A 23280-nucleotide genomic window follows, 5' to 3' on the forward strand; every position below is an offset into this window, starting at 1 on the left:
CCTCCATCTACTAATGCCTCACATCAAAACATGCCTCCTCTATACTGTAGCTCTGCATTTGGTCAAATGTTCTGTGGAGCAGCTGGCGTGTGTAGGCTAGAGGACAACAGAAACATCCCACATAATGTAACATATATTTGAATCATTCTTACACAATATTCTCATATGAAACTGATTTTGGCAGCTTGGTTTTGGTGAACAAGAATAACATACAGTCAAAATAATTACAAGGACATTTAATATTCAAAAGGTGCCTAGTCAAAAAGTAATTTGGAAAGCTGATACCATTTTCATTGAATGTAAAAACAGAAATAGGTTCATTCAAATGAAACAAGGCAGTCATAAAAAACGAAATATTAAAACCAACCACTCCACACAAAACAAACCCCCCAGATTTATACAAAATCTTACAAAAAATATAAAATACAGGACAGGTTTTCTGTACTGAAGTTTAACCTATTTCAGCCATTTATTTGCCTCATCCACAAGCCTATACATTACTGATCATTCACTAATATTTGTGCAAAAACAGACAAAAGCATGCAGCTCGATGTGGTGCTCGCTGAGTAAAATGACCATCTTGCTGGGAACACTGGGAAAGAGTGGCTTGAAATTTGACACTCTTTACAGAAAATTAAGATCTCGACAATACAGTAATGACATTCTCTGACAAGTTCCTAACAGTTTATGAATAAGTCTATCATAAATGTATTTGTGCTACAGTGGCTTGTCAAAAACATACACATTGCTAAAAGCAGTTTAAAAAAAAAGACAGTAATCCTTAAAAAAAAATAATCTGCTACAAATTGGCAATACTTGGTCTTCACTTTCTCTTACACAACTTTCCAACTCCCGAAAATGATGCATATTTTTGCCTCCAGTTTAAAGCTGCAATTTGTAACATTTTGGGCGAAGACCAAATTCACATAGAAATGTGTGTTATAGATCTGTCTGACGTCATTGAAAGCAAGTCTAATACGCAGTAGATCTGTTCTATGTGCACTATTCATCCCGTTCTTAAGTTTCGTTTTTGTGTCTTTTATTTTTGGTTTTGTACACCAGCCTCAAACAGCTGAAAGTACAATATTTTTGGTTTTGGAAAATATATTTCACAGCAGTTTAAATGGTACAATGATTCTCTAGACTATACTTGCTTATTTTATTCCATAAACTGAAATGGTGGAGCGATTTCTGCATAGTGCATCTTTAAATATAACACCAGCTGGTACCAAAGATATTTACCGAATTCCCTTCTATTATTGAGTGCCACCTTCTGTACATTAAATTACACTCTCAGACATCTATTTACTCTCAAACAACTATTTCAAGTAAAATTAGCTAATTTGAGATGAAAATAATACATTTTGTCCAGTGACGCCTGATAAATCCAGTAGATTAACAGTAACATACTATTGGCCAGGCATAACATACTGTAGCATGAAACACAACACACACTGCTCTCAGAGTGGAGTCAGACAGAACCAAACCCACTCTTCTTCTCCTCTCTTCTGGTACTAAAAATGTTTTGTGCTAGGCTGTGGGTTGAGAGCAGCCATATCAGTGGCCTTGTTACTGAGCATGTTCAGTTCAAAGTGCTTATATGTGTCAACAGTCCAAGGTGCTCCATCTTCACATAGGACAGAGGGACATCAGAGGGACATCAGAGGTCTGGAGGTGCTCTAACCAAGCTCAGAGGTTCAGCTAATATTGTAGCTATAGTCCAAAAGCCTTAAGCTCAATCACCCTGTGCAGTCTGCAGAGCAGAGAGGAGGCGTCTCTCAATACACTGTTTACCTGAGATCAAAACAAAGGGGGAAACACAGTGAGAGACATTCCTAATTCATATCTTCAAATAGATGTGTGTGTGTGTGCACATGTTGGCACGTGTGTGTGTGTGTGTGCGCGTGTGTATCTATACTATAAGCTACTTACATTTACTTATGTTGTCGATGTCTGCCTGCTCTGTGATGGTAAGGGACAAGCCCTCCATGAGCAGAAGGGCTTTATGGTATCTCTGGATGGGCGCCTGGCCACGGTGGAACATCTCATCTAGGGCTGCTGACTGCACCTGGAAAATAGCAACACACACACTCAGCTATTAACATTGCTCTTACAATATTATAACCACATCATAAATACTGCAGTAAAAGTAATGTCATAAAATGATATTTACTCTATCTAATATTCATCGTATATCATACAATATGCATGTCCAATGAGTTTGTTACACAATACTGTAGACCACTAGACAGAGAAAGAATGGGAGCACAGAAATGTACAGTACTGTGCAGTGAGAGAGAGGAGGCCTTACCATGGTCACGGTGTGACTGTAGATGAGTTTCTCTGCAGTGATGTTGCTCATGTGGTCCATCAGTCTCTGCTTGTTGAGGAGGAAGCTCTGCAGGCGGGCGTTGAGGGACCGACAGGACGTCACACTGCTCTTATACAGCTCATTCATCTTCTTCATCACTACATACAGGAGAAATGACTTTCATTTAATACACTTTATAAAGCATGATCATTAGCCTCCTACAGTCTAAACCCTGTCAAAGCTGGGGAATCAAAAGGAAGTTTGTTTTGAGGTGTCTGTCCTATATCTGAGAATTCTAGGACACGATACATTTCTTGGGGGACATGTATTTATTAACCCTTTATTTTTGGCACTAAACTATCTCCATAAAAACTGGTACCAGGGGACCTTCAGACGAGTCTTGTGAGGCTAGAGCAAAACAACTGACATGGACGTGTTCGGGAGAGACTCACCTTTCCACAGAAGGTGTAAGCCCAACTTGTTCGGACACTACAGACAGAAGTTGGAAGATCGGCTGTACCGATTTCAAAATAATCCCAAGACGCTTGTGGGGGTCGTAGAACAAAACGGAGAAACACCATCGTGATCGTGAGAGTCTCATCTTTCCAATAGTCTGTAGGCCAAACCGTTTGAATGCTACAGACGTTTTCGTGAGAAGACCGATTTTCGGGATGTCTCATGATCTGACAAACACCGTTCTAGCTCTGCAGATGTGGAAGTGCAACATCTGCAGATGTGTTGGATTGAGACGCATCCAATGCAAAAAAAAAACAGATATCTGACCGATTTTGATGGGGATTTTTAAAATTATGCTAATTAAATTTCCACGGGGCCGAGGGGAAGTCGAAACTCTCGGGATTAACAGGATTTAATGGCCATTTTGTTTTGCACATATCAATGAGAAGAGGAAAATATGGTCCCATGTCTCACCTTGCTTGACTGTAGAGGAAGGGAAGAGTCTGCCTTCTCTGATGTCCTCCATAGCAGTGTGTAATGCAGACGAAAGATATTCTGCAGCCTTCATGTACAGCACCAACTGCTCTGCATAGCTGCGATAAACACATTGTGAGTACCAACGTTAACTTACACAAAAAGATTACTCCCCAAAATAAAATAAATACATCTTGAAGTATTAAAAATACATCATTACGCTGTGATTAAAAAAAAAATTGGTCCATTTTAAAGCTCAGGGAATCAATAACAGAAATGCATCCCCTCACCCCCACTCCCGACTTAGAAGACTGATCTGATCAGCCACCAGGCTTTGCTGCAGGAAAGACACATCAGGAGCGTCCTCACTGGTCTCACTCTCAAGTCCAGTGTCTTTAGAACTGGCTATCTCCATGACACAGTGGACAAAGGCAAGAGTGAAGCGCAGGTTTCTCAGGCCATCCGTATGCCACTGCTGTGAAGGAGAGCCAGAAAGGATTGCATTTTGTCAACAGTCTAGTTTCTGGCAATGTGCAAACTGATGAATCCATTCATGTGCAGAGATCTAATATATTATAAAGGAGTGTTTATGTGTTTACCCCCATCAGTGTCTCCTCTGGGAGCTCTGGAGGGTCAAAATCTATGGCCCTGTCTGGGCTGGCTGTCATGGGGTGGGTAATGTGCTGGTAGTTATGTACTTCTCTATGGGTTCCTCTGCTGATTGACCAGGATGGGCTGACATAGCTGGGGGAACCCACTGCTAAAAGGAAATATCAAATATGAAAAAGTTTTTAAATAGGATTCAAAGCATTTCTCCCTCTGCACATCCCATTACATAGACCCTGATACCATGCTGGAATTCTGAATGTCTAATCAAACTATACTGATCTACTATGAGAACCAAATAAGAAACCCTTCTAAGGTAGTTGAAGATCCCTATGTACCTGAGAACGTCCTGGTGGGATTTGGTGGGGTCCCGGCATTTCCTCTGGATGGAGATCCCCCAGTGAACACGACTGAGGTGGGACTGCCTGAGGCTGAGGTTCCTGCAACCCTCAGAGCACCACTAGTTGGAGCTGTAGGGACACATCAGGGGGGGGAAATGGTGTCTACTGGCTGAAATGTCATGGACATTGATCATGGACCTCCAATGCAAATGTATGGTCATATACCAACTGACTTGCAGTCAGGAACATTATCAAACATTTACTTTTCTTGTCAAGCCTCACATGGGTTATAGATAAGGCTTGTCCAGGATAGATTAAGACCCTACCTAATATATGAAAAGAGTGGGCAGTGGCACAATTACATAAAGTCTAACCCAAGGGCAATAACAGGCTTACACAATTAGAAACAAACAATATATTTTTCCACAGCTCAAAACCCAATCCCCTTGGTTTGCCCATGGTGCCCTGGTACCTGTGGTGTCCATGGACCTCTCAGTGGGAAGGCTCTCGTTACTTCCTCCATCCAGCAGCTGAGCTCCAAAAGCAGCCTTTAGCATCATGTCTGACAGACGGCCTGCACTCAGAGACCTGGAGATAGGACACACACACACACACACAGATACCTTCAGAGGGCGTCAGCAGACACGTTTCATCATTAATCAATCATACCTTAAGATAGAGCCCACTACCACACTTATGGATATCAGATAGCCAGTATCTGTAGAGCTGGTTTTAACCTTTTGAAGGGGCCCTTCCTCTTCCCTGTGGCCCTGCTGATGTGGCTCAAGTCTGATACTGTCCGTGTTCGGGTGGGAATGATGGGCAAATCCTCAAAGCTGGTGGGCCGGGGGAATTCATGTGGAGGCGTGGCCTAAGCAGGAATCAGGAAAATAACAACATGAGAATGTTGTATTATAGAGTAACTACTTCCCTCTTGAGCTTGCAGAAGAGACCACTAAATGTGACATTGTTTAGTGGATGACCTGAGGGCTCTGTTGTCCTGTCCAGGTGCTGAAGAGGCCAGTCTGCTCTGGGGTCTCTGGGATAGTGCCCACTGTGGGAAGAGAAGTGAAGAAGCACATGTTACAGTGAGTATTGTAGTAATGCAGTAATGGAGGTCTGAGGGGATTCCTACTGTACCTTGTGGAGAGGGCTGGTAGGGTTTGGCCCCTCCAGCTGACAGCCTGCGGTGGCTGAGCACTGCCCCCCCGGGGCCTGATGGGAGAAGGGAGGCTCCAGTCTTCCTACTCCCTGGGGAACTGCCACTACTACTATCAACACAGCAAAGGGTAGCCCTGAAACAGATGTGTAACGTGTCATCAACAATTTCCAGAATACACCCCCACGGTAGAAATGCCCCACAGAGAGAGAAAGGAGAGAGTGAGAGAGATAGAGAGATGTACCTGGTTGAGCCATGCAGGCCAGCGGGGTGTAGGTTTTGTTCTATGCGCTGGTAGTTGTGGATCTGTGTTGGGACAGGAATGGGTACAGACTGGCTGTAGTTACTCCCATTGAACTCTGCAGGCCTGCTGCACAGACAAAAAGGGAGGGGTGAGAGGAAAAGGATGAGTACACCTCAGTGATTTTGTAGGATTGAACACAGCGGGGGGTTGAAGGGAAACAAACACAGTAAATGCCTGTAAGAACACTACTTGTTCCCTCATAGATTTGTATCTCTAAGTTAGGACAGGTCCATTCTCCCACAATGTTTGTAGTATGACAAACACTAAAGGATGTTATTATTTGATACCTATCAGTTAAACAGGAGTGTGCTTTATACTAAAGTCTGGTCAGATTAAATGAGGGTGAGATGGACAAATGCTGTGAAACTTCTAATAGCCCAGGTTTACTCCCCATCTGTCCCCCTCAGTCAGCCCTGCTCTTACCTAACAGGATTAGGGGGGCAGAGGGGTGAAGAGGGGGGTGGTGTCCTGCCTAGACTCCCAAGTACCCCAGCAGACAGCAGAGAGCTCCTTTATCATCAAGACAAAGGTACAGGACAGAGTCAGTCAGTGTTACCCACTATCTACTTGCTGCTATAAGGACCTCTCATAACCATCTCCATTGTACAGATTTCTACAGTAGGACTATACATTTCCTGATATTAAATACAACAGAGTTATATCATTCTCCTGTGCCCAACTTACCCACTGTACAACATGCTGCCCTGGACAGGTGACCCATCTCCCATGTCACATGTGATCTCACCTGGTGGTAACAAAACAGGATCCAGGGACATATCAGTCACATGCGTTTACAGCATTAATCAAACCCATATCAAGAACACAATGCTGGTAAAGTTAGAGCTAGAGAGACAAAGAGAGAGAGAGACAGAGACAGACAGACAGACAGACAGAGAGCGAGAGATAGGGTGTCTTACTGGGGAACTGGGCAGGCACCATGACAAAGTCATCCATCTCAGAGGAGGTGTTCCTGCTGTAGTGGAGGGCTGTGCACCGGGAAGGGGTGGGCTCGGCCTTGGGCTGGAGTCTCTGCAGCACCGCATCGGAATGCTGAAGGGGAAAATATCTAATATTAGACCCTAGGTGACTGGTATTGGTAGCAGATCATTTCCCCTTCACATTATAAAGCATTGGGCTGAGCACTTGGAAAAGTGCTATATAAATCCTATTCATCATCGTTATCACTCCCCAGAGAGGAGGGGGGACTCACTTGAGGGGAGGAGGCCAGGTGAAAGGTGGAGGAGCTGCTAGAGGAGCTGGCAGACCCAGAGCTGGGGTAGGAGGGCATGGGCACCGGAGAGGCTGGAATGATGAAGGACATGGTTACTGTGGTACTAATCCCAACCTCATACTGGGGGCATGCCATGGCTTTGGTACTCTTTATTTAGGTACTAAATAACTTGAGTTGTACATTAGAACTCATTAATAATTCACACCTGTCTAAAATGCAGTTCTAATCCAGAGCAATTTGCCTGTATGGCTTATAGGGATACTCACATTTCTTTGTGGATGAACTTGACTCCAGGAAAGAGTGATGGAAAAACTCATCTGTGTGGGTAAACAATGTCAAATAAATTGAAATAAGACTGACATTGCGAGGACTGATTGCAGTTCCATTCCAGTGAAAAAGGCATCATATCAGACAGGGCCACAGTGTCTCCCAACCCCTCCTCTCTCAGCCTCCAGTATTTATGCTGCAATAGTTTACAGTGAGGGGGGAAAGTATTTGATCCCCTGCTGATTTTGTACATTTTCCCACTGACAAAGAAATGATCAGTCTATAATTTTAATGGTAGGTTTATTTGAACAGTGAGAGACAGAATAACAACAACAAAATCCAGAAAAACGCACGTCAAAAATGTTATAAATTGATTTGCATTTTAATGAGGGAAATAAGTATTTGACCCCCTCAATCAGAAATATTTCTGGCTCCCATGTGTCTTTTGTACAGGTAACGAGCTGAGATTAGGAGCACACTCTTAAAGGGATCTCAGCTTGTTACCTGTATAAAAGACACCTGTCCACAGAAGAAATCAATCAATCAGATTCCAAACTCTCCACCATGGCCAAGACCAAAGAGCTCTCCAAGGATGTCAGGGACAAGATTGTAGACCTACACAAGGCTGGAATGGACTACAAGACCATCGCCAATCAGCTTGGTGAGAAGGTGACAACAGTTGGTGTGATTATTCGCAAATGGAAGAAACACAAAAGAACTGGAGTATTTCTCCTGTCTTAGCCGGTGTCCTGTGTGAATTTAAGTATGCTCCCTCTAATTCGCTCTCGTTTCTCTCTTTCTCCTCTGTCTTTCTTTCTCTCTTCTCTCGGAGGACCTGAGCCCTAGGACCATGCCTCAGGACCACCTGGCCTGATGACTCTTTGCTGTCCCCAGTCCACCTGGTCATGCTGCTGCTCCAGTTTCAACTGTTCTGCCTGCGGCTATGGAACCCTGACCTGTTCACCGGACGTGCTACCTTGTCCCGGACCTGCTGTTTTCGACTCTCTCTCTCTCTCTCTCTCTCTCTCTCTCTCTCTCTCTCTCTCTCTCTCTCTCTCTACCGCACCTGCTGTCTCTAACTCTGAATGATCGGCTATGAAAAGCCAACTGACATTTACTCCTGAGGTGCTGACCTGTTGCACCCTCGACAACCACTGTGATTATTATGACATCTTGGCCATGTTCTGTTATAATCTCCACCAGGTACAGCCAGAAGTGAACTGGCCACCCCTCAGAGCCTGGTTCCTCTCTAGGTTTCTTCCTAGGTTCTGGCTTTTCTATGGAGTTTTTCTTAGCCACCGTGCTTCTACATCTGCATTGCTTGCCGTTTGGGGTTTCAGGCTGGGTTTCTGTACAGCACTTTGTGACATCGGCTGACATAAAAAGGGCTTTATAAATACATTTGATTGATTGAGACAGCAGTGCAAATGTTAGTGAGTGAGAGAGTGAGTGAGGCTAACCAAAGTCCATGCGCTCCTTATGGTTCCTTTGCAGCAGGCCCAGGAGCAGGTGTCTCAGGTGGACTGACGTCTCCCGTGGAATGCTGGGAGAAACACAGGTTTACAGGTTTCACTTTGAAAACATATATCTTTAATGACCTTAAGACAAAACAAGGACACAGAGTAATATCACACATTGGACTGTTTTGTGTTTGTGTGTATTGACTATTTATAAGATTATGTTTTGAGATAGTTTATAAAAGCAATAAGGCCCGGGGGTTGTGGTATATGGCCAATATACCACGACTAAGGGCTGTTCTTAAGCACGACGCAATGCGGAGTGCCTGGATACAGCCCTTAGCCGTGCTATACTGGCCATATACCACAAACCCCTGAAATGCCTTATTGCTATAATAAACTGGTTACCAATGTAATCAAAGCAGTAAAAATAAATGGTTTGTCGTACCCGTGGTATACGGTTTGATATACTAACGCTGTCAGCCAATCAGCATTCAGGGCTTGAACCACCCAGTTTCTAACGTGTCGTGGAACACACCTTCCACGTCATGCATTACTTTCCACAGAAAGCATAGCCCTCATTGATTATCCCTTACTAAGCAATGTATCAGGTTGTTATGACACCCTGAGCTGTAATGTGGTTGTGTTTTCCTAGCACTAAGAGCAAGACTGTGGGATATGATACTGACTGAGTGTGGCCGTGTGCCTGTGTTTATGTTTGAGTGACTCAGGGCCTTTTGACACCCTGACCCTTACAATAAAAGGTTGCCGTTTTGAAACTGCAGTGAAAGTGCAGTAACTGCAGTTGACTGTGGTATTTTGGACGCAGTATTTGCAGCACACTGCAGTTAGACTGCACTCTGAACGCAATCTTTTTTGTAAGGGGAGCCGTGGTGTGTGTGTGTGTCTGTGTGATATATCTGGGTCATGTGGAAAGTGATAGCGGTGCAGTAGCAGGCAGCTAACAGCTGTTATAAATAGTGAAAAGCAAATACTAAACCCTGCAACCCACACAAACATCCACATCCTTATCACAGGCTTTATCAGAGACAGAGTTCTACTAAACTGGTATTCCCCTGAGTGACACAAATACACAAGCTCACAAAGTAAAAGATTAAAATATAACAAATGCATATGGCTGTTTTGCACTTCAAAGGGGATGGATAGGGGGATAATATTTGTGACCCTGAATAAGAGATACACAATTCTACAGCTGCACCATCAAGAGCATCTTGACCGGTTGTATCACTGCTTAGTATGGCAACTACACCGACCTCAATGGCATGGCACAACAGAGGATGGTGCGGATAGCCCAGTAAATTATCCTAGGGCCGAGCTCCCTGCCACCCAGGACCTCTATATTAGGCGGTGTGAAAGGAAGGCCCGAAAAATCATTAGACTCCAGCCACCCAAACCATAGACTGTTCTCTCTGCTTCCACATGGTAAGCGGTACCGGACTGACTCTATGCACATTCACTCTATGCACACTCTACACACACACACACACACTTCATTTTCCCACCCACATACTGACTCTACACACAAGTACACACACTCACATAAAATCATCATATTCACTGCTGCTACTCTGTTTACCATATATCCTGATGCATAGTCACCTTCCCCCTATACACATCTATCTATCTCTTCAGTATCCCTGCTCATTGTAAATATGCTTTTGGCACTGACCCTGGAACTGATCCTGTATGTAGCTTACTTACGTGGTCGTGTTCTTCTTCTTTCTATCTCTCGTGTGTTTTTGTTCTACTTGACTTTTTAGAAATAGAACCACTGATACTGATAACTGCATGCAAGAAATGCATTTCACTGTACTTGTGTATGTGCCGAATAAAACGTGAAACTTGAATGTATAAGAATCTTTAGGTGTGGCAATAATGTTGACATCTATAAAAAATATATATAAAAATAAGCGTTAAATAAAATCTCTTTCTCTGAGAAATTGTATTAAGCGCCTATCAGAGTCCAAAACATGTTTGAACTTGCAACCTTCCGGTTACTAGGCACGTACAACAGTATTCTAGCATTTTTTTTTTTTTACCTAGGCAAGTCAGTTAAGAACAAATTCTTATTTTCAGTGACAGCCTAGGAGCAGTGGGTTAACTGCCTGTTCAGGGGCAGAACGACAGATTTATACCTTGTCAGCTCAGGAGTTTGAACTTGCAACCTTCCGGTTACTAGGCAAACGCTCTAACCACTAGGCTACCCTGCCGCCCCAGCATATTGGACCATTGTCTTCCATACTTTACGGATTCTCAGTGTGGCTCAAGCAATTTCTCCAACTGTCAACACTTTCAAATGAATAGAGGACATGTTCTCCGATTCGCGTTGGTTGGGAATGTTGGCGAGGTGTATGTTTGGACTGTGCATCCCCCACAGATGGTGGTCTGAGAGCCGAGTAGCTATGTGTCACAATGGGATGCTGGACTATGGACTCTGCGTCTGTGGACTCCGAATTACGATTTAGTATGAATAATATAATTGTCCTATTTTTTGGAGCTTACAATATAGCTCGGTGTTTGAATTATTTATTTTATACAGTCTTTTTTGCTCATCTTTATCAAGGGGGCCAATCATTTTGGAGGTGACTGGACATTATAGGGTTACCTAAAGTAATCTGCCAGTAAGCTGATTAGACACATAAGACAGATCTGCCTGTTTATGCTATCCTCACACCTAATCCTGTGTGTGTGTGTGTGTGTTTCGACTCTCAGAGCAGAGGCCTGCAGGTCTCACTACTAACCTGGGCTGGAGGTCCCTGTTTCTCTCATAGAAGAGACGCAGCTCCTGGGGGCTACTGGCCTATAACATGACGAACACACAACACAGGACACACACACACATCCTGTCTGTAACAGCTGTAATACACTGTTCACTTACAATCACATGCACTTTATTTATGAAACGTTTAACGCTTTGCCGCAAAATGAAATGATGAATGAAAAACAATTTGCAATAAAGAAAATTGCCTTTAAGAAATCAACTGTGATTTTACACTTCGGGTCAGAGGACATACACGTTGTCATTTTATTAGTTCTCTTTTGTGGTTGATTGTGCACTGGATGTTTAGGACTTGTCAACTAAAACCAGGTGACATGGACAGTCTAAGTGAACACTACACCATCACATGATCACCCTGCCACTGACCCTGTCTGCTCTGAACTCACTGGCCTGTGCTGGCATGCTTCTCTCTGGGTAATTGCTATTCAAATAATTTAATGCAGGAATAGCCCTATACCAAGTACAAAGGTTCAAATCTTCGAATTTCAGACAGCTTCAACCTAAAGCTAAATCATTGCTGACTTCCTAATAAACAGGCAGATCACTTAGCCTTTCAAGGAAACATGAACATAAGTCAAACTATTCTCGCTTGGCAAACTTGCTGACAGCTCTCTAGAACTCTCTCAAAACATGATTCAGCACAGCATCAATCAACCCTAACCACATATGCCACAGTCCACCGCATAGAGTGGCCTCCTAGATGGTAGGGTGATAAACCCCCTGCCTGCCCTGGCTGTTGTGAAACAATGTTTACCCTGGTCTCAGCCATTTCCTCATCCACCTGGCAGCTTGGCTGTTTGTAAACAGGGATCTTTCGGAACAAGTGGACACACTGTCCAGACCCCCAGGGGTAACATAACAGCAGGGGAACACACAGAGAGGCACACGGTGTGCTGTGTGTGTGTGAACATGCTGTTTATCACAGGCTCGTGATGTGTTCTCGTACTTTATGCGAACAGCTGTCTTTCATATGATCTATGGTCAGTTCTTTCATAATATAACATGAACCACGGTAGTCAGCCTGTTCCGAAAGGCATTAGAAATCGTAAAAGACCTATTAGAAGTTTCTTATGCAAGAGCATTCAGAGGTTTTAGAAAACATTTTAGATTAGCATGAGTAAGTAAAGTAACTATAAAGAAAACTATACGCTTCCTAACATTCTTGTTTCCTAAAATTGTGAGAGTGTGTTTTTATCACTCACCTGAAAGGGAGCTTTCCCAGTTAAACACTGGTACACTATGGTTCCTATGCTCCACAGGTCGGCCTTGGCATCATAGTTCTGGGACATGATCACCTCCGGGGCCTGAGCACAAACAGACACAGCACAGTGGGTACAGTATTTGACCATAAGGTGGGTTAGGATGTGTACGTGTATGGGCAATAGGAGGTTCTCACCATATACATTGGGGAGCCACACAGAGTGGCTGCCATAGTGTTACACTGGAGGTGACGTGCAAAGCCAAAATCAGCTGGAGAGAGGGCAAAATCATCAGCCAAAAACACATCTCAAAACACATGTTTTCACTTATTTTCATTCTCTAAACCCACGATGAGAAATGTTTATTTCTTTCAGAAGGGAAAACTGGAGGCTAAATGATGGACTCTTTCCAAGTGAATGATTTAAGAGACTAGGGTAGCTGTATCCTTTAAGTGGCAATATGACAACTAACCGTCATTGATCAACAAACAAATCAGTTCCCGACCACACCCTGCAGCAAAAACTGTCCAGCTTCTCTTTTGTGTACTTAATGTACAGTATATTACCCAAAACATCCCAAAACACAAACCTATCTTGATGCAGGTGTTGTTAGGGCTGGACTTGCGTCCCTCAGGGTGACAGAGGAGGATGTTCTGAGGTTTGAGGTCTCTGTGGAGGATGCCCTTTTCTTTCAGCACCTTCATGGCCCCAGCTATCTGCTGGAGGAAGATCCGGATGGTGTCCTCACTCAGAGTAGCCTTAGCTGCAGTCACGTCAGAGGCCAAACAGGAGAACATACATGGGAAATAAAGTTATTAGGACAAGGGTCATGAGATCTGACAGTAGTACGGTTACGAATATATAGCTAGCTGTAGGAACTTCTTCCAAAATGTGTAAAGGACAGGAATAACTAACTGACACCATAATCCCTCAAGCACCTCGGCTGTATTTTTAGCCTCTGTGTTTTTCCACCCTAGGAGAGGAGATAAGTCAGCGACAGATGGATGAGGTCATGTTGGTACTACAGAAGCCTTGCAAGGCGTGTCTGGGTGTTGGATGTGCCAAGCTAATGGCAAGGGCGAGCAGGCACAGGAGATGCAGGCAAATGTCTTGTCTACAAAACAAGACAGCTTGCACGAAAGCAAAATCAGGCCACAACAGGCCTTCGATCTTTAAATAGACTCATCGACCTACGCACACATGGTAAATTTAGTCCATGAGACATCTGTATGCCCTCGGTCTAGTCACTGTTTCTGAAGGGGAGAGAGTGTAATAGAAGGAGGAGATTGTCCGTTGATATTCTTCTAAGAGTATGAGAGGAGAGAATGTTTTATTCTGTTGATTTATGATGGTTTCAGTGGGACGATTATTGTCCATTTTGGCTATGAGAGAGCAGGCAAAATAGGGAGGTATATTCATTGCTCAATATTGTTATGTTACTCTAGGTCTGTGTGTGAAGGAGAGATATTTTCAGTGGCCTTGTGTTTCTTTAGTGAGTGTAGGGAAACATTCATTTTGGTGTTAATCACAAAGAGATCCTGTTCTCTATGTTGGGCTTAATTTGGGCCAAGCTCTAAGTATTAGTTGTACAGGCCTAGGCATTGTGTCAGCACGTAACCCACATCTAAATTATATGTCACATTGTTTTGCCCAAGGATGATTATGGTTCTACTTTTCATGATCTTTCAAAATAAAATGATTACAAGTACTCAACAAAGGCCGCAACGAAGTCCTCAACAAAGTCTCTGGCAGATTTTATTACTATAACAACAATAGCTTATCACAATAACCTGCAACCAAATCTTTGTCTGGTTGGTCTTCGTTTGACCCTGTTTCACACTAGCCAATTGTGTTTGGTTCTTCACTCTAAGCAATACAAATGGGTATTAATACAGGCACCTGAAACCCCTACAGTACAATCACAACGAAGGTGCTAGAATGCTTAAGATGTTAAGATGTTTAAATTCCTTTTGAAGTTCAAACATGAGTTAAGAGGAGAGACACATTTGTCAAAGCTCTGTTTGTGAGGTGACAGTATACTCACAGTGGAGGTATTCTGCCAAATCTCCTCCATTGCAGTACTGTGAGCAGAAAATAATGGAACATTTCATTAGATATAATTGAATTCTTTCTTTCTACAACCACTATTAATCCACATACTGTATACAGTAGCTTATACATAAAGCAAACCAGACTTCCTCTTACCTCCATGACCAGATACACACACCCAGCCATTTCCTGTTGGAGAAAACATAAAAAATCATTGATTGTGGTGACATAATATATCCATATAGATTTTTAAGATCGCAAATGTTGACTAAAACTGTGTATGTTCAAAATACATTTACCCGGCAACAAGGGGAAAAAAACCTACAACCTTTGCAATATATAATTATTACTTTTGTTCTGTTCATTTTCCCCCCAAGGCAAATTAATTCCATCCACGGTTGTTTTAAATTAGATATGCACTACAGTCCCAAGTGGGATGGGCACATGTAGTAGGTTTGAATAATGCATACATGTAGAGACTATCCCATAAGAAACAAACGACACCACTTCATAATTTAGAGTGGGCTGGCTCCCATTTGGCCGATCATGCAGGGTTGAGCTGGCAGCAAGGAAGGTGAGAGGTTTAGGCTGTCAGTCCAAGCTGACTGCTATTGAATGGATTATAAGGGTGTGACTGGGAGGGGAGTGAAGAAGTGGATTCAGGTTTCACTTGAATTTATAAGGTTTTAGTAGAAACCAGTATCCTTTATCCCCACTGGGTACAGACATCAATTCAACATCTATTCCATGATGTTTCAACGTAATTTCATTGAAATGACATGGAAACAATGTTGATTCAACCAGTGTGTGCCCAGTGGGTCTTTTAATAATTAAACAAATATTGCTCAGTTACTCAAAGCAAATGGTCCCATTTAGAGATACAATACATTGTATCAATCAAATGTCACCCAAACAAAATGGAACTGAGATAAAATGGGCTGAGTAAATGTTAGATACATTACATGACAGCTAGCGACATTACAGTAGGACAAAAGCCCTTCCTTTCATGTCTCCATATCACCTAGCAGGTGTCAGGTCATTAACGATCATTACTCATTAAGTTGCTGAATACTGTTCCTGGGGAGATTTCTGCTGACTGAGCTCCTTGTCTGTTGTCTTAAGCCTTTATTTAGCTTGCAGGCCGGCTGCACCCTGCCATCTGTTTAAGACCAGTGAACCCAAACAGATCAGCAAACCATCTAATGTCTGTCTGGTGACGGGATCATTTTACAACCACATAGGGCCTTTAAGGAAGGACAGCCAAATACAGCTGCAGCTGAAGCCCCATACAATACCTGAGATGGGAACATTGAGATACTCACCTACACGCAAATTTGATAAGTTTATTCATTAACCAGATGCCAACTGACAGTAACGGATATGTTATAACAATGTATCAGATTAGATGTCTCCCATTTACTGGGATTGGATTGGCTAGTAAAAGAAATCTATAGATTGATTGTTCTGGTCCAACAGCTGGCTTCAGCTGGTCCAACAGCTGGCTTCTTCTAAGGCCAGCTGCCACTTGGGACAAGAAAGTCTTACCTACTGTATGGTACTGTAGCACTCAGCCATAAACTGGTCTACACGTGAAAGTTGTTCTTCTGCTTCACATGGGAATATTTTTTACAGAAACCTCTAGGCCCCTCAAACTCAACTCTGGACCTCAAAGCCAGTCCCACTGTGTTTTTTCAATGTTCCCCTCTAATCAGGGACTGATTTAGACCTGGGAAACAAGGTGTGTGCAATTAATTATCAGGTAGAACAGAAAACCATCAGGCTCTGGACCTCGTAGGGCAGGGATCATCAACTAGATTCAGCCGTGGGAAGATTTTTTCTTCAGTGGATGGTCGGGGGCGGAACATAATTACAAAAAAAATGTAGATTGCAAATTGACCGCAAGAAGCCCAAACAGATACAATATTTCAAACCTTGCTTACATTTGTATATCCCTTCTCTCTATAATGCGTGGGAATACTTGGGAACAGATTTCCAAAAGGAAAATCACTTGGAGATGATTTCCTGGTGTTTTTACAATATTTTATGTCCAAGAATAAATATACACTGCTCAAAAAAATAAAGGGAACACTTAAACAACACAATGTAACTCCAAGTCAATCACACTTCTGTGAAATAAAACTGTTGACTTAGGAAGCAACACTGATTGACAATACATTTCACATGCAGTTGTGCAAATGGAATAGACAACAGGTGGAAATTATAGGCAATTAGCAAGACACCCCCAATAAAGGAGTGGTTCTGCAGGTGGTGACCACAGACCACTTCTCAGTTCCTATGCTTCCTGGCTGATGTTTTGGTCACTTTTGAATGCTGGCGGTGCTTTCTCTCTAGTGGTAGCATGAGACGGAGTCTACAACCCACACAAGTGGCTCAGGTAGTGAAGCTCATCCAGGATGGCACATCAATGCGAGCTGTGGCAAGAAGGTTTGCTGTGTCTGTCAGCGTAGTGTCCAGAGCATGGAGGCGCTACCAGGAGACAGGCCAGTACATCAGGAGACGTGCAGGAGGCCATAAGAGGGCAACAACCCAGCAGCAGGACCGCTACCTCCGCCTTTGTTCAAGGAGGAGCAGGAGGAGCACTGCCAGAGCCCTGCAAAATTACCTCCAGCAGGCCACAAATGTGCATGCATCTGCTCAAACGGTCAGAAAATGACTCCATGAGGGTGGTATGAGGGCCCGATGTCCACAGGGGGGGGGGGGGGGGGGTTGTGCTTACAGCCCAACACCGTGCAGGGCGTTTGGCATTTGCCAGAGAACACCAAGATTGGCAAATTCGCCACTGGTGCCCTGTGCTCTTCACAGGTGAAAGCAGGTTCACACTGAGCACATGTGACAGACGTGACAGAGTCTGGAGACGCCGTGGAGAACGTTCTGCTGCCTGCAACATCCTCCAGCATGACCAGTTTGGCGGTGGGTCAGTCATGGTGTGGGGTGGCATTTCTTGGGGGGCCGCACAGCCCTCCAAGTGCTCGCCAGAGGTAGCCTGACTGCCATTAGGTACCGAGATGAGATCCTCAGACCGCTTGTGAGACCATATGCTTTTGCGGTTGGCCCTGGGTTCCTCCTAATGCAAGACAATGCTAGACCTCATGTGGCTGGAGTGTGTCAGCAGTTCCTGCAAGAGGAAGGCATTGATGCTATGGACTGGCCCGCCCATTCCCCAGACCTGAATCCAATTGAGCACATCTGGGACATCATGTCTCGCTCCATCCACCAACGCCACGTTGCACCACAGACTGTCCAGGAGTTGGCGGATGCTTTAGTCCAGGTCTGGGAGGAGATCCCTCAGGAGACCATCCACCACCTCACCAGTAGCATGCCCAGGCGTTGTAGGGAGGTCATACAGGCACGTGGAGGCCACACACACTACTGAGCCTCCTTTTGACTTGTTTTAAGGACATTACATCAAAGTTGGATCAGACTGTAGTGTTGTTTTCCACTTTAATTTTGAGTGTGACTCCAAATCCAGACCTCCATTGGTTGATAAATTTGATTTCCATTGATAACTTTTGTGTGATTTTGTTGTCAGCACATTCAACTATGTAAAGAAAAAAGTATTTAATAAGAATATTTCATTCATTCAGATCTAGGATGTGTTATTTTAGTGTTCCCTTTATTTTTTTGAGCAGTGTATTATATATAATAATACTAATTTGTAGACTGCAAATTGACTGCAAAAAGCCTAAACATATATAATATTTGACTAAAACACTAATTTCAAACCTTGTTTACATTTTTATATGATCACATGTACATGTCTATTATGCATGAGAATACTTGGGAACAGATTTCCAAAATTAAAATCACTTGGAGCTGATTTCCTGGTGTTTTTACAGTCTTTTATATCCAACAATGAATTATTATTATTATAATTATTTTTGCTCAGGAAACATGGGAGGACAAATTGGCCCACTGGCCTCCAGTTGGGGAACCACTGTCACGCCCTGACCGTAGATTGCTTTGTTTGTTTCTATTTTTAGTTTGGTCAGGGTGTGATGCGGGTGGGTATTCTATGTTGTAGGTCTAGGTTTTATTTTTCTATGTGTTTGGCCTGGTATGGTTCTCAATCAGAGGCAGCTGTCTATCGTTGTCTCTGAGAGCCATACTTAGGTAGCCTGTTTTCCCATTTTGAGTTGTGGGTGATTGTTTTCCATTTCAGTGTTTTCACCATACGGGACTGTTTCGGTTTTCCTTTATTATTTTGTTAGTTTGTATTCAGTGTTCAGTTTATTAAAATAATGATGAACACGTACCACGCTGCATCTTGGTCCTCACCTTCTTCCACCAACGGTCGTTACAGAACTACCCACCACCAAAGGACTAAGCAGCGTGATGAGGAGCAGCAGAGCTATCTGGAGAAATGGACATGGGAGGAGATACTGGAAGGCAAGGGACTCTGGGCACAGACTGGGGAGTATCGCCGTCTGCAGGATGATTTGGAGGCAGCTAAGGCTGAGCGGAGACAGTATGAGTTAACACGGCTGGCAAGGAAGCCCGAGAGGCAGCCCCAAAAATGTGTGTGGCTAAGTCAGGTAGGAGACCTGAGCCAACTCCCAGTGCTTACCGGGGCGAGAGGTTGACCGGGCAGGCACCGTGTTATGCGGTGAGGCGCACAGTGTCCCCAGCGTTCACGCATAGCCCGATGCGCTACATCGCAGCTCCTCGTATCGGCCGGGCTAGAGTGGGCATCGAGCCAGGAGGAATGAAGCCGGCTCAGCGCATCTGGTCACCAGTGCGTCTCCTCGGCCCAGGTTATATGGCACCAGCCCTACGCACGGTGTCCCCGGTTTGCCAGCACAGCCCAGTGCGGTCTGTTCCACCCTGCCGCGCTTGCCGGGCTACAGGGGGTATCCAGCCAGGACAGGTTGTGCAGGCTCGGTGCTCGAGACCTCCAGTGCGCCTCCATGGTCCGGTCCATCTGGTGCCTCCTCCACGCACCAGGCCTCCTGTGGCAGCCCCACGCACCAGGCTGTCTCTCCGTCTCCTCCATCCAGGTGCTCTCTCCTGTCCGGAGCTTCCAGAGCCTTCCTCCTGTCAGGAGCTGCCGGAGCCGCCCTTCACTCCGGAGCTGCCGGAGCCGCCCTTCACTCCGGCGCTGCCGGAGTCTCCCGTCTATTCGGGGCCCGCTGCAAGGGTCCCCAGTCCGAGGTCGGCGGTGTGGGTTGCCGCTCCAAAGGCGCCACTTAAGTGGGCCAAGACTATGGTGGAGTGGGGTCCATGTCCTGCGCCAGAGCCGTCACCGCGGACAGATGACCACCCAGACCCTCCCCTATGAGTTTAGATTTTGCGGCCGGAGTCCGCACCTTTGGGGGGGGGGTACTGTCACTGTATGTTTCTATTTTCAGTTTGGTCAGAGTGTGATGCGGGTGGGTATTCTATGTTGTAGGTCTAGGGTTTCTTTTTCTATGTGTTTGGCCTGGTATGGTTCTCAATCAGAGGCAGCTGTCTATCGTTGTCTCTGAGAGCCATACTTAGGTAGCCCGTTTTCCCATTTTGAGTTGTGGGTGATTATTTTCCATTTCAGTGTTTTCACCATACGGGACTGTTTCGGTTTTCCTTTATTCTTTTGTTCGTTTGTGTTCAGTTTATTAAAGGCATCATGAACACGTACCACGCTGCGCTTTGGTCTACTCCTTCTTCCACCAACGCAAAACCACGTTGTCACGTTCTGACCATAGTTCTGTTATTTTATTCTTTGTTTTAGTATGGTCAGGGCGTGAGTTCGGGTGGGCAGTCTGTTTGTTTTTTCTATGTTGGGGTTTTGAGTTCGGCCTAGTATGGTTCTCAATCAGAAGCAGCTGTCAATCGTTGTCCCTGATTGAGAATCATACTTAGGTAGCCTGGGTTTCACTTTTGGTTTGTGGGTGTTTGTTTCCGTGTGAGTGTTTAAGCCACACGGTACTGTTTTGGTTTTCGTTTTGTTCACATCCGTTATTGTTTTGTATTTCAGTGTTCAGTTCGTTTTGAATAAATCATCATGAACACTTACCACGCTGCGCTTTGGTCCGATCCTTCTTCCACCTCTGAATGCCGTTACACACGTTGCAGGGTCAGAGTTGAACAGCCCTGCTCTAAGCCAAAAGTACTCTCTGGATCTTGTAGTTTGTGGACGTAGGGTACGAGGGGGTAACGAACCCCCCTAAGAACAATTTCTAATTGCTGACACAAAAAGCAACGTTTTGAAAAAAAATGCTATGTGACTCAAGGTCATGCTAAGGTGACTAAACTATAAAGGGAAATAAATGGCTAAAGTAGACTTTTTTTTTTTTGTTATTTCATGAAATGTTTTTAGAAAAGGGGCTTTTTTTTTTAAAGTCCCGGGGTAATTGGGGTGCCAGTTACCCGAGTAGAAGATTATGGCATAGGGTTTAACACAAGTGTGTTAAAATCCATTTAATCCGTTTTATTTAGAAATGTCTTTAAGTAATACTTAAAAGCTAAGTCTAGTTGTCTAATTGTAATTATTAAAATATGGTGGGGGGGGGGGGGGGGGGGGGGTGTTGCACATGTGACCATTAATATCTGCACTATGAGGAGATTTGATGTAGTCCCTCTTAACTCACCTGCACATTAATTTCCTTTGTTCCTTTTCCATACAATCCATTATGTACAATTGCACTAAATATTATTTGAACAATGTAGGAGTTTAAATCCCAGCGGTCTTTAAAATGACATTCAGGAACAAAAAGTTTTCAATAGCTGTTTTTAATATAATATTGGAATGGAATATAACATTAAATCACATTGGAGTGTAACATTGTGGCAACTCTCTTATGCTCTGCTATTGCATGATTCTAATCTGTACGTAGGTCACAAAAAAAGCTATCCCCAGTAAAATTGGAGCACAACTCACTAGCCCACCTACTGCACTGCTCACACCTACAGTAATCCAGTCCCCACCTGTGACTGAAAACGGGGAGAGATGCTAATTTAAAAGCTCCCTCTTAAAAACGTAGCTAGCGATCCAGCAGTATGACATAAAATGCTGTGTAAAATAGCTAAAAGGCTATAAAGTAACATTAACTGTAAAGCTATCAGCCACTAGTGGAAACATTTACAACTGCAATTAAGTTCTGTTATCTTTTATAATGTATTTTACCTCAGACGATCTGGTAGTAAGGTTGCCCCAACACACTCATCCGACATATTAATACTTAAGTAAGTACATTTTTCTCTCTAAACAGGTGGATTATTTATCTTAAGGCTTTCCTAATTGTATATATTTTTTAAACTTGGTGACATCTTGTGGTCTTTATGTGAATTACAGGGGGAGGGGGGCAGCTACTCCAGGGGGCTAGTTACCCCCTAGTACCCTACGTGTTATCTATATCAGTTCTTAATAACATACACGCCTATCAACAGAGTATGAGCGAATGAGATGCAATGTTCTGCACATCGAATGTCAACAATTGCGCATGTGACAGCAGGTTTAGGAAAAGCTGTTAGTCAGCTTATTGTGTAGAACTAGAACAGTGTGTGATGATACCGACATGTACAGGTAGGCTCCATGTGTGTCAATAATACATAACGATGTTGAAAATCGACGCATACCTGGAAGTCAAGTAGTCCAACGATATTCTCATGTTTCAGTTCCTGTGTAGGGGAACAACAATTGAATGGTTAATTTGTCTAGGTCTGGACTTACAATAATTGCATAAAGTTTCGTCGTCAAATTATTACCTTTAATATTTTAATCTCTTTTCCTAACAGGGAATGGGATTTTGCCAAGTTCTTCTTGTTAATACATTTCACAGCTACTTCCATGTCATGCCTCTGAAAAAGGCAAAGGGAAAGACAGAAGATGAACGGTTAGACAATCTCTCAATATAAAATGTATATAGGACTTATCTCACCCTGGTTATAACATATGTATAATAGCATACAAATTACCTCCTTATGTCTCCCTTTGAACACCACGGCAAAGGCACCATGTCCAATCAGGTCTTTCCTGTTGAACTCGAATTTCCCAATAGTCTCCATACTGTTCAATAATAATAACAACAGGTGCTGTGTATATCCAGGTGGAATCAGGATGTTGAGGTTACCACCGGAACAATTTGGAAGTCGCCACCGTTCAACTCCAGACAGCAAGAGAGGTGTCTAGATCCTTCAAGTCTCTCCCCGATTAAAAACCCCAACACTTCTTGAATCATGACGGTTTCATTTAAAATATCAATATCCTATATTAGAAGTTGTTGTCACCATTATGCCTTTATATAAAAAGCAAAATGACAGATCTCATATAGAACAGACTGAAAACTGTTTACAAAAGAGAAGAGTCAATTTCCCGTCGTTAGTTGGATATAAGCTCCAAAGTAGTCTATATGAATTCTCAAAACGTACGTTTTCTTTACACATACAGATAAGTCACCTTTATCCAGACACTGTAGGCTATACTGGTTACATTTGTTGCGAGTCTTCACCTATCACGAACAAACGATCCCACTGTAGTTATTCATATCCCTGGGTGTGAGCATGCGCAACAGGAGTTGTAGCAGTGTTCACCTAGTCAGAAACATGAGTGCCACTGGCGCGCAATAATAACTTGTCTAATCATCATGGCCACAGGTTGCTTAACCTAACGCAACGCAATATCAGTGTATGT

The 23280-nt window shown here is 43.7% G+C and overlaps 1 protein-coding gene across 6 annotated transcripts; it reads right to left on the bottom strand.

Moving 5' to 3' along the window:
- Positions 1 to 221: 221 nt before the first annotated feature.
- On the bottom strand, positions 222 to 23204 carry ulk1a (unc-51 like autophagy activating kinase 1a). 6 transcript variants are annotated; one of them, XM_090190545.1, is made up of 27 exons: positions 22566 to 23204; positions 22356 to 22448; positions 22227 to 22268; positions 14811 to 14843; positions 14650 to 14686; positions 13195 to 13368; positions 12803 to 12876; positions 12609 to 12710; positions 11369 to 11427; positions 8610 to 8692; positions 7149 to 7199; positions 6862 to 6953; positions 6569 to 6701; positions 6336 to 6396; positions 6075 to 6161; positions 5592 to 5714; positions 5329 to 5483; positions 5172 to 5242; positions 4926 to 5059; positions 4661 to 4776; positions 4186 to 4317; positions 3841 to 3998; positions 3532 to 3716; positions 3242 to 3360; positions 2312 to 2469; positions 1933 to 2068; positions 222 to 1794 (listed from the first exon to the last, which is right to left on the bottom strand). In XM_090190545.1, the coding sequence occupies exons 1-27, from the start codon at positions 22653 to 22655 to the stop codon at positions 1736 to 1738; spliced, it is 2757 nt and encodes a 918-aa protein (XP_090046671.1). In that variant the 5' UTR covers positions 22656 to 23204; the 3' UTR covers positions 222 to 1735. The 6 variants fall into 6 exon arrangements, with proteins under 6 accessions (XP_090046671.1, XP_021477034.3, XP_021477035.3 ...); XM_021621359.3 differs by having other exon boundaries at positions 3841 to 4001; XM_021621360.3 differs by having other exon boundaries at positions 5592 to 5717.
- Between the last annotated feature and the right edge of the window lie 76 nt (positions 23205 to 23280).

This window comes from Oncorhynchus mykiss, chromosome 11 (genome assembly GCF_057628025.1).
Source record: "Oncorhynchus mykiss isolate SJ-2025 chromosome 11, ASM5762802v1, whole genome shotgun sequence".
Taxonomy (NCBI): domain Eukaryota; kingdom Metazoa; phylum Chordata; class Actinopteri; order Salmoniformes; family Salmonidae; genus Oncorhynchus; species Oncorhynchus mykiss.

What these genes read in the sequence shown, in the direction of transcription:
- ulk1a (XM_021621358.3), bottom strand. Translation starts at nt 22,655, where the DNA reads ATGGAGACTATTGGGAAATTCGAGTTCAACAGGAAAGACCTGATTGGA. An exon ending in GTGTGTATCTGGTCATGGAG is followed by an intron (nt 14,687 to 14,810) that starts GTAAGAGGAAGT and finishes TTCTGCTCACAG; the next exon opens with TACTGCAATGGAGGAGATTT. An exon ending in GGCCTGCATGGCTCAACCAG is followed by an intron (nt 5,484 to 5,591) that starts GTACATCTCTCT and finishes CATCTGTTTCAG; the next exon opens with GGCTACCCTTTGCTGTGTTG.